This window comes from Lytechinus pictus, chromosome 18 (assembly GCF_037042905.1).
Source record: "Lytechinus pictus isolate F3 Inbred chromosome 18, Lp3.0, whole genome shotgun sequence".
Lineage (NCBI taxonomy): Eukaryota > Metazoa > Echinodermata > Echinoidea > Temnopleuroida > Toxopneustidae > Lytechinus > Lytechinus pictus.
In genome coordinates this window covers 15,986,817-15,997,668 of record NC_087262.1, presented here as the reverse complement: position 1 = coordinate 15,997,668, position 10,852 = coordinate 15,986,817, and the positions used below count along the sequence as shown (strand labels likewise).

The window sequence follows — 10,852 nt, the reverse complement described above, 5'->3', positions numbered from 1 at the left end:
GACCCCCTCGTCTTCCCCGATTTAATTTTTGATTTGATAAAATATAGAATTAAATAGGGTAGAGGTCGAGAGTGACAGGGGAGGGGGGGGGGTTGGGGAAGAAACTGGTATGAAAAGACATACCCCTGTATTTTATTCAGCATACAGCAACAATTATTTATTTTGTGAGTATTATTTCTCTGTCATTTATTTTATTTTTATTTTTATTTTTTTCTCATTTGATTACATATATCTGTATCTGTACTTTGTTAATTTGTTATTTGTTGTGTTATCTATTTTTTGAGGGGCCCACATTGTACAAGCATTGCTTTTTAGTGGGTCCCTCCATTTCCATCTTAATCTAATTTCTATTGAAAAATAGTATTCATATTTAAAACCTACAATGTGTTGCCCAAATTGTCTAAGTGGTTTTTTTCACAACATAATTTTGTTTTTGTTTTTTGCTTTGTTTTTTATTTGGTGAAGAGTCAGATACCTGCATGTATACCACGCTTTGGAAATAAATATGAATCTTAAAACAAACTCCTCTGATCATGCTGATGGGATGAAATCCTAAAAATATCAGTTTGCCGTTTTTATCATTCTTGTTTGTTAATCTATAATGGTCCCGGTCAGGGAGACTTTTCAATATCACATTGTCTGTTTTTCATTGGAATTATTTTCATTCAATTTCCTCCATATTCCTTTGAAAAATAAAAGTCAAGGATTGCTCTTGTTTTGATTGAAATCAGTAAATTTACACTGATTTTCATTAGTTTGTTGTACGGAATATTATAAATCGGGCATATAAGGAGTTGGGGGAAGGGGATATGAGTATTTGTTATTTCCTGATACTGATACTTCTACATAGAAATTCTTTTTTCTTTTAGGAAGTGTGGTGCAATTCTTTAACGGACCCATGTTTGGGCATAGGCAGCCACGCCCAATAATGAAATTTGTATCAGGAAATAATTATAAAATTTAATTTACTCTTTTTTGTCTTAAAACTTTGATTTCCTTATAATGTTTCTAAATTAATAAAATTACAACACCTACATGTAGATATTCAGGTACGCAAGATATAAATGATTAATGTTGTAATTATTTGTGATTGTAATGCTCTACGTCTATTACATCTATTATTGAATAAACATTTGGTTGGTATTATCAAATTAAAGTTAATTTCAATTTGTATAATAAACAGGCAAATGTTTCCACTTTGTCCATATCAGCCAACTGTCATATTAGGTCGTGAAGCGACAGGCCCATGACAATTTTGTCAAACCGCACGCTTGGCAGAGGGCATAACACCTAATTATAACTGAAATGCGTAAATCGATATTGCAAAATGAGAACACGTCGTTAGAAACAAAATCATCATTACAATTCTTCATTATACTACTACTACTACTACTACTACTACTACTACTACTACTACTACTACTACTACTACTACTACTACTACTACTACTTCTACTACTACTATTACTACTACTACTACTACTACTACTACTACTACTACTACTACTACTACTACTACTACTACTACTACTACTATACTACTACTTCTACTACTACTACTACTACTACTACTATACTTCTACTACTACTACTACTACTACTACTACTACTACTACTACTACTACTACTACTACTACTACTACTACTACTACTACTACTACTACTACTACTACTACTACTACTGCCCTTAATACTACTACTGCAAATAATATAGAAATAATAAGGCTTATAATAATCCATAGAACGATGCTATATTTTCCCTGGGAAGAATGTATTGAGTTATTTTATAGTTTTAAGCTGTTGCAAAGGGATAGTGAAAATAATTTACTGCAAAACGTTAAGGATAATGAAAGGAATAAATACATCCAATTAATCATAATGCAATCGTTAACGCTTTATATAGCTTGCATGGCATGTATAGTGTACATGGGCATGAATGTCTTATTCAAATGTTACTCTGCTTGCAACGGAATATGAATATTAATATTATGTGGGGTGTATAACTATTTGGTTTGTATGCACAGGCTACATGTCTCACCAATAACGAAATAACCATGTAAAGATGACACTTTTACCCGCTGACAAATATCCTTTCTTGATCTTTTTTCCCATGACCCGTCGTTTTGTTTTCTATTGATATTCGAGGGATATTGTCCAAAGTGCGCTGTGACGTCATAACGTTCTTGTTCATCACATCCGTGAAAGTTGAAGTTTTAGAGCCCATTCACACGCCCCAACTTATCGTTCAATCATTATGCGACGGGGCGGTCTCCCCTCTGTCCCTCCCCCATGCAGCGCTACCCGTGTCTACATGCGCGGCTACAAGATTTCTCTACAGGGGTGCATTTGTCCCTTATATTAGACAAGCCCCCCCCCCCCCATAAAAAAGTTGATCACCCACAAGTGAAGAACATGTTGTTTTCCGAAAAAATTGACAAGAATAAATAAAAGGCCATCACTCCAAAATTAAGGCGCTATACATGCTGTGCATCATCATCGTCATATTGATCAACAAATCATCTTTTATTTATCTCATGTTTGCGTTGATGTAATTTGTCCATGTTGTTTTATTGATGCATACAGTATGTCAAGAAGTAGTTTCATAATTTATAAAAAAAAAAAATTGATAAAGCAATGATAAAATACCAATGTACATTGCATTCATATTCGACACATATTACAAGACATCTCGTATCAGGAGAATTTAACAAAACTAATTTGATTTGATTCCTTCTTCAAACAAACAAAAAACAAAAAACTGCTCACCACAACATCAATCTCATGAGGCGTTATTGTCTGAAACTACAATTATAAAGACATTGTATAATTAAAACAAATCTTCTATAAAAACCGCAATGAATGACAGGAATAGCCTCACCTATAACCAATCTAAAGAACATAATCCGAATGATTCATTTATACTGCTTAGATGCAGAGGTGTGTGAGTAATGCGCTCTCATAACGCATTTCATTCAATCAAGTGAACTTATTAGTAATAAAATCTTCTTTTTTTCTTTGCAGTTTAAAGGCCACCGCACACCTTACGACTGTTTGCGATCCGATTTTGGAACAAATCGCACTTTGCTGATTTTCTGAAAATGTGAATGGAACATATCATTTTATTTGAGGTTAAAATTAATCTAAAGAATACTAATATAACCATTTTGAAAGATTACAAGCCTTTATTTTGGAGTAAAGGCAAAATTAGTTTCAAATCGTAGCCAATCGTACGACTGCTATGACGTCATTACGACTAGATATTAAATTTGCTTTTATTCTAAGAAGGATGATAGCCTCGTCACAGATTTTAACATAGGTATTCGTACAATGATTTCGAACATTGCACAGTAAGATATTCCATGTCTCAATATTAGCATCAAATTCTACTAGGTTTGATTCCAAAATCGGGTCGCAGACCAATCGTAAGGTGTGCGGTTGCCTTAAAACGCATTATAGAATGTTATCCATTATTATTTTCATTAATATACTTATTTTTCTCCTAATTGCTCAATACGGAATTGAAAAGCCTCTTAACATGCTTAAAGGACAAGTCCACCCCAACAAAAAGTTGATTCGAAAAAAAGAGAAAAATCCATCAAGCATAACACCGAAAATTTCATCAAAATCGGATGTGAAATAAGAAAGTTATGACATTTTAAAGTTTCGCTTAATTTCAGAAAACATCCTGGTCGGTATGCAAATGAGGATACCGATGACGTCATCCACTCACTATTTCTTTTGTATTTGATTATATGAAATATATAATATTCTAATTTTCTCCTCATTGTCAAGGGAAACAACGATTAATTCCTCCTTGTGGAATTAGTATTGTTTAATACTATGTCGTTCAGTCAAGTTGGTCCTTATTGTCAAATATGTAAAAAATGAAATATTGTATAATTCAAACAATAAAAAACAAAAGAAATAGTGAGTGATTGACATCATCGACTGAACCATTTGCATGTCACTGAGTTGTGCATATCACTGTTTTGTGAAAAATAAGCGAAACTTCAAAATGCCAAAACTTTTTTATTTTGCATCCGATTTTGATGAAATTTTTCAGCGTTATGTTTGTTTGATTTTTCTCTATTTATTCAAATCAACATTTTTCTGGGGTGGACTTGACCTTTAAAAGCTGAAGTGATATAGAAAGGTAAAAGGGGGGATTAACAAATGATAATCAAAAGAAGGATTTAGATCACTGTTCTACAACTGATTTTTTTCCCGTCGAAATAAATTAGATATTGAGATTGTACAGATGAGTTGGAAACTCCATACATGCTTCAAACAAGCTAGTTCAAATGAATAGAGAAAACGGCCGGCTAGATTTGACTAGTTTGATTTAACAAGTCACGGTCACTTTTGACCAGAATCAAGTGAGATATATGACTAGACTTACCCAACCTCCCTTTCATTTATCTTCTTACAGAAGGTCGGTGTCAGGGTATTTTGGAGGGGGGGGGGGGTGACCTGAAGGTGACTTAGTAAATATAAATTGAATTACTTTTGTTTCTAATTGAAAATTAGAGGTATTAGAGTCAAACGACCCGAAACCCTAGTTTGATCTTCCTCTCTTTCTTCTCCTTCCAGCATGTCCAGTTTCTTCTCTATTTTTTTCCTTTTCACCTCCCCCTTTCAATACTTGAACAAAAAATGAGTCCCGTCACTCCTGCCCCCCCCCCCCGTTACAGCGCCGCTCCTGTTTTAGAATGAGGAAAAAAGTTTTAGCGATGACTCTCATTATGACTTTGCCATTGAAACAAATATAATATAATATCAACTTTCGTTTTGTTCAACTAGTAAAGGCATATGATTCTTAGTCCAAAGTGAAGTTCGATGACCATGACAACTATCAGCATTATCAGAACAAGTTTTTTTTTTAAAGATCACTCATTTCATACCCCTTTAAGATGAAATTTTTATACACCCATCCTATAAACTTAAAGGCCAGGTATGTCCCCAACAGGTGGTTGAATCGAACAACATTACAAAAATCTGAAAATTTAATTGAAATTGGGTGCGAAATTTTTAAGTAATTATAATTTGAAATTTTGTTTAGTTTGACGATATTAGGTTTTACATTTATTATGACACCCTACGAGCAAAGAAGTGTGACGAGACAGGTGTGCAATTGCCCCCCCCCCCTTTGATGAGTCATCCGATGTTTGGGCTTTCCCGACTATTTGTCACTACCTGGTCCAGACAATGCTGTTCTATATGGTTAATTTCCGCATCTCCCACTTCCTATGTGGAAGTGAAATTGTTTTGATTACTGGTGATATCAATAAGAGTGTATAAGTATTATTGTGGTATGATTTAATTTTGTCGAGTATTAATTCACAATATTCTGGCTTTTCGAAAAAGAAGTGGTAGTTTCGAAGTATTTCCGATTCCTTATTTGGAAAATTCAAATACCATTTTTTCCCCTCGGTATGGATAAAAGGGATGATAAAAAAAAATTATGATTATGATTCAGACCAAGATCTTTCCTTTTGATACTCATCTTTCTTCGTTTCACAACCTCTTTTTTAAATTCCCTCTTTTATATACCATGATGGAAAGAACCATACATTATGGTACCATTGGTACCCATAATGCACCAAAAAAGAGAGCACTGCTATACAGTGGAACTCTGGATTTAGTTTTAATCCTAAAGAATCCATTTTAAATCTCTATTGATTTGAATTCAAATACTTTGACAATTGAGAATTAATTGATTTGAATTTAAATACTTTGATATTTAAAAATGAATTTAAATCTCTAATGGTTTGATGGTTTGATATTTAAAAAAGGAAACTTTAGGATTGAAACTAAATCCAGAGTTCGATTGGTCCCTAACTATACAGTCCATCCGGATTTATTTTAAACCCCCTGCATTTCAGAGTGTATACCATCGGTCGTTTTGGAGTCGGTTTGTGTTCTTCTTTTCTTTCTCATTCTCCATCTTCTCCTCCTTTTCTCCCTTCTTTTTTGTCTTCTTCTTCTTTCCTTTCTCACTCTCCGTCCCATCCTCCACTTCTTCATTATCTCCTTTTCTTTCTCTATTTTCTATATCTTTTGTCTGCTCTCTTCTTCTTCTCCTCCTCCTCCTTCTTCTTCTTCTCCTCCTCCTCCTCCTCCTTCTTCTTCTTCTTCTCCTCCTCCTCCTTCTTCTTCTCCTCCTCCTCCTCCTCCTTCTTCTTCTTCTTCTTCTTCTTCTTCTCCTCCTCCTCCTTCTCCTTCTTCCTCTTCTTCTTCTCCTCCCCCTCCTTCTTCTTCTTCTTATTCTTCTCCTCCTCCTCCTTCTTCTTCTTATCTTCCTCCTCCTCCTTCTTCTTTTTCTTTTTCTTCTCCTTCTCCTTCTCCTTCTTCTTCTCCTTCTTCTATGTGCCAGACACTAAATCTAAACTTTTTTCATTCACCACGTATCTTTCTCCTTACTCTCTTATTTGTTTCATTGTTTGTATTTATTATATGTATGTATGTGTTACTTCCATGCAGGGTCCCCAAGAAAAACCGTGCTTAGTCCACTAATGGGGTTACCCAGGGTAAACAAAACGAAATAAATAAATAAAATGCTCATCATTCACCTTACTTTCACCCTCTCACTCTTCGCCCTTTTCCCTGTCCTCTTGTCATTCTTCTCCTGCTCTTCCTACTTGTCTCATGTTTCCTCCTTGTTCTTGCTTTCAATTTCATTTTTCATTGGATGTAGGGATCATTAAAACATGTCGATTGCTAGTTTTTTTGTGAATATTGTAACAAATCTACATCATTGGATATTAAATAAAATTTTTACATGATTAGTGACTGATGTTCATTTAATTTTATTATAATCACCATCGTACATCAAACATGTCAAAGTAATATAATTATCTATATTGTGATGTTACAGAAATCTTATATTTAATGGATTATTGAAAAAGAAAATGATTGTTTACAGAGTCTGTGTTGGTCGGGATAATAAATTACCAAGAACACATTGCAGTAAGGAATTAGTTTCATTTTAAAGTTGAGAAGACATACAGTATAAAGTCGTTTACAAAATACTGTAGGCCTATACATTAAACGAAAATCATCAAACCGTGATTATTGGCTTGTCGACGACGAAAAGATAATAATGTATAGTCCAAGAATTGTCAGCTTCATATTACGATGACGTCAGTCATGTTAGTGGACATTACGGTGTCCATACCCGATAAACCACAGTGACTGGTTAAAAGTCACTCGTGCGATTTAATTATCATTTGATTTATTTTACCATTGTGTTAAGATTGCATTACACTAGCGGTATATATTTAAAAAAAATTATCCTAATTAAGATTATATTCATCCCATCGAATGTGTAGTATTATAGTAAATTCATTTCATGTATTTAAACTCATACGACAAATATGCAACATGATCTATAGGCAACATTTTTTTATTGCAATAGTCTTAAAAGGATACTTAAAATTCGATCGATGCCCTTTTCTCAGATTGCATGAAAATTAGAGAATTACATTATCACATTTATGACAAAATAATTGATGTGTATTTCACCGGCTTGATGGAACGATTCATCGAGAACAAAACCTATTCTTTCATATTCATGTTTAAAAGTATAAAAATTCATATATATTTTATTGCATTATGTTCTCTTGCCACATAATGTATTTGCAGTTTTTCTACAACTTTGATTGTGAATTATTTTTTCAACTCTCAAGTATTTTTCATTGTTTTCTCTTGTTTTTGTATTATTATTATTACTATTATTATTGTATATTTTGGTTTGTTTGATTCGTTTTTTTTATAGCTTTTATTAACTGATTTTGAGAGCACATTCCAATGTTTAATCTATCAATGTCGGCCTATCCAATGCAATTCTTTAAACAAAATTTCTAATGAACGCACTGTTTCATTTTGTATTTGCGGGCCTGCATCATGTTAAAACATTTTCAGAAATGAAAACATTATTTAAAAGAGTCATCGTGTTCGAATGATGCTCCGATACTGCTATATGACGATAACGTATAACTATATTCGTCACCTATGATGCCTGTTAAACATCTTTGAAGCTTTGTGATCATGATATAAAAATTGACGCAGATTATCTGAATTTCATTTTTCCCTATTTTCTCTCTCTGAATTTAAAACACATTCGTGTATTCAGTAATGCTTTCAGATTATTCGTACTTAGTTTTCGTATATTTACCATCTACATGCTATATAGAAATACTACATTTTCGAAAATGCGATCTCTTTTCTTAAATTCATAAAATTGGAGCAATCGCCATAAAAGTGAATATCGGCTGTGCAAGCACTAGAACATGGATTCAAATCAATATGGTTAAACACATTGATTGAATGCATAGTCTCCTTTAGTTCACGGCTGTTGGTTGTTGATTTACACCATAATAGCTCCGCATCCCACCGCTGCCACCGGTTTTTATCTGTCCCCCAGGCATGCCGGTGTTCGCACCAAAATTTCCCCGTATGGGCATGGGAAGCGCAAGTGGTATGCCTCCAGGTAGCATGACATATGGAGGTGGTACAGGAGGATCGGCTCGTACAATCGCTGGATCTTCTTCAGCTATCGGACGCCTATTGTAAGATGGCTGGATAAGGTACACCTGTTGGCTACCTATCATGATGTGTCGGACGTGGGGTCCCTTTGGTGGTTGCCACGATGGGCGATTGTCCTGTTTGCCTCCAGGCTGTCCCTGGATCTGTTGTCCATGAGGATGTCCTCTCTGTGGTCCATTGGGTTGTTGCTTCTGAGATTGCTGCATCCGTTGTTGTTGGAGAATCTGCGTTGCCGTCACCGTGCCACGATTGTAACTCTGCGGTTGCTGCCTCTGTGGCCCTTGACCCGATGGTCGCTGCTGCTGGTAGTTTTGATTTTGTCGGTTTGGACCCTGTTGATAGTTTTGATTCTGTCTGTTGTAACTCTGTTGATCTCGCGGGAACCTGTTTTCATTTCCCGGGATGTTGCGACTGGGCAAATTCGTGTTGCTTGTATTCCTTGAATCTGTACGCCCTTGATTCGCTGCACCCTTTTGGACAACACTAGCGTAGGACCCTCGTGGCATCCCGAAGTACCTTTGCTGTTGCTGATAATGGCAGTATGGATTGTTAGGACGACGCTGTTGTTGGTAGCTTCTAGATGACCCGGGTTGCCTCATGCTGTTCGGATCATACTGCATGTTATTATTTGGATGCATCAACCCACGGCCAAGACCCATCCCCAGTTGGGGTGGAAAACGATTGCATTGGTTCATATTCCAGGAATGGTCAACGGGTTCTGTTTGGCGTTTATCGGTAAAGGAGTTTGTGAATCGGGCACCAGCCCGCAACTGCCCTCGAGCCGTCTTCGCTTCCGGTTTATAAACGTAATCGCTCCAGAGTTTTCTTACAGGTTTTGACGATTCTTTCCTGTTAGAGCCGTCATCATCCCATATGCCCACGAACTTCTCACTCGATTTATGTTCGGTTACCTCAGTAGGGTTATTCATTTTCAAAGAAGTATTCCCAGAATTTGCTAAATTCGCATCATCACGACTGCTCGCTTTACTGGGCGACTTATCTATCGTCTCCTCTTCATTTGAGTCATCGGCGGTGTCACTGTCACTGTTGGACTGACGGCGTCGGCAGACACCACTGGCTCCCTTCATATTGTCCCCCTTGCTCTCATCTTCGTCACTGCTGTCGGTATAGCGGTCGAAAGACTCACAACTCTCGACAAACGACACCGCCTCGTCACTCGCGTAGTTGGATAAGTGAACGCTTTTCTCGTCGTCACCGCCATCACTGGTTTCGCTCTTTCGACGGTCATCGACATCACTTTCGCTAAAACTGTCGTCATCACTGTTGCCAATCTGCTGTGAGTAGGTCATTTTATAGCTGCCCATTGGAGCGGTGAGCTGATCGTGAATGGCAGAATGTTCGGAATCGCTCGGCAGTGACGGCGGTAGCTCTTCTTCTGCAGCGATCTCTGACGGCGATCTCACGATCCCACCACGGTCGTTGTGCGAAGTAGAACCCGACATCGTTGCATTCATTCCAAGATCACCCTCGGTGTTCTGTTCTTGAAATCAAGCCTCTACGCTGTCGAGTAAAATAAAACGAGGGGAGATAATAATTATTCGCCATATAGCGTTGACAACTTTCTTTATAATTTGCCCTGTAGTAGTACCAGGCCAAACGCAGGAATAGATCGTGTTGGGGTTCAAATAAAGTAGAATGGGGGGTCGGGTGTCTGGAAACTTTATATTTTTGAAGGCTTTTTTTTTGTCTTTGGATTACACTAAAAATATGAATTCAATAGTTGTAATCATCTTATATTTTGTTCTCTATAATATTTCCCAACATTTTGTACTAAAAATTGATGAAACTTCGCTTGTAAATGATTCCAAATGACTTTCTAAAATTGATCGTCCGGACACACAACCTGCCCGGACACACAAGAACTGGGTATATGTATCCCTTTATCTAAACGATATCTTTCAAATTCTGCTTTTCATGTTCTAGGTTTAAGACGCTGTAATTATCGGGCTTCCAATTTTATCTTTTCATTGATATACTTAAGTTTTCAAGTATATTTGTTCCCATAAAAAATCGTCACCCATCGATGGTCGAATTTTAGGAGCCATCGTTTGGCAAGATCACAGATACGTTATATTCTTCATGTTCATACCCAGATAATATATTGGCAACAAATCGAAAAAGATTAGGACTAGATCATAAAATTATTTTTAATTCAACAATTATCTAATATTAGGCTTAACGTTACAGTTTGCCTTCTCGAGATATGAGCTGACACATTGATAGATATTGGATTTGTTAAATTTTGTTTGTTATAATAAAATGCAAAAACAAATAAATTATTTATTAT

The 10,852-nt window shown here is 36.1% G+C and overlaps 1 protein-coding gene across 1 annotated transcript; it reads right to left on the bottom strand.

Moving 5' to 3' along the window:
* Positions 1 to 8,339: 8,339 nt before the first annotated feature.
* LOC129281427 (activating signal cointegrator 1 complex subunit 2 homolog) lies at positions 8,340 to 10,007 on the bottom strand. The gene has a single exon (XM_054917365.2). It carries the CDS (start codon positions 10,005 to 10,007, stop codon positions 8,340 to 8,342), a length of 1,668 nt encoding a protein of 555 aa, XP_054773340.2.
* Positions 10,008 to 10,852: the final 845 nt, after the last annotated feature.

Bases quoted from the DNA above. Each gene is read 5' to 3' on its own strand.
- LOC129281427 (XM_054917365.2), bottom strand. From the start codon at position 10,007: ATGTCGGGTTCTACTTCGCACAACGACCGTGGTGGGATCGTGAGATCG.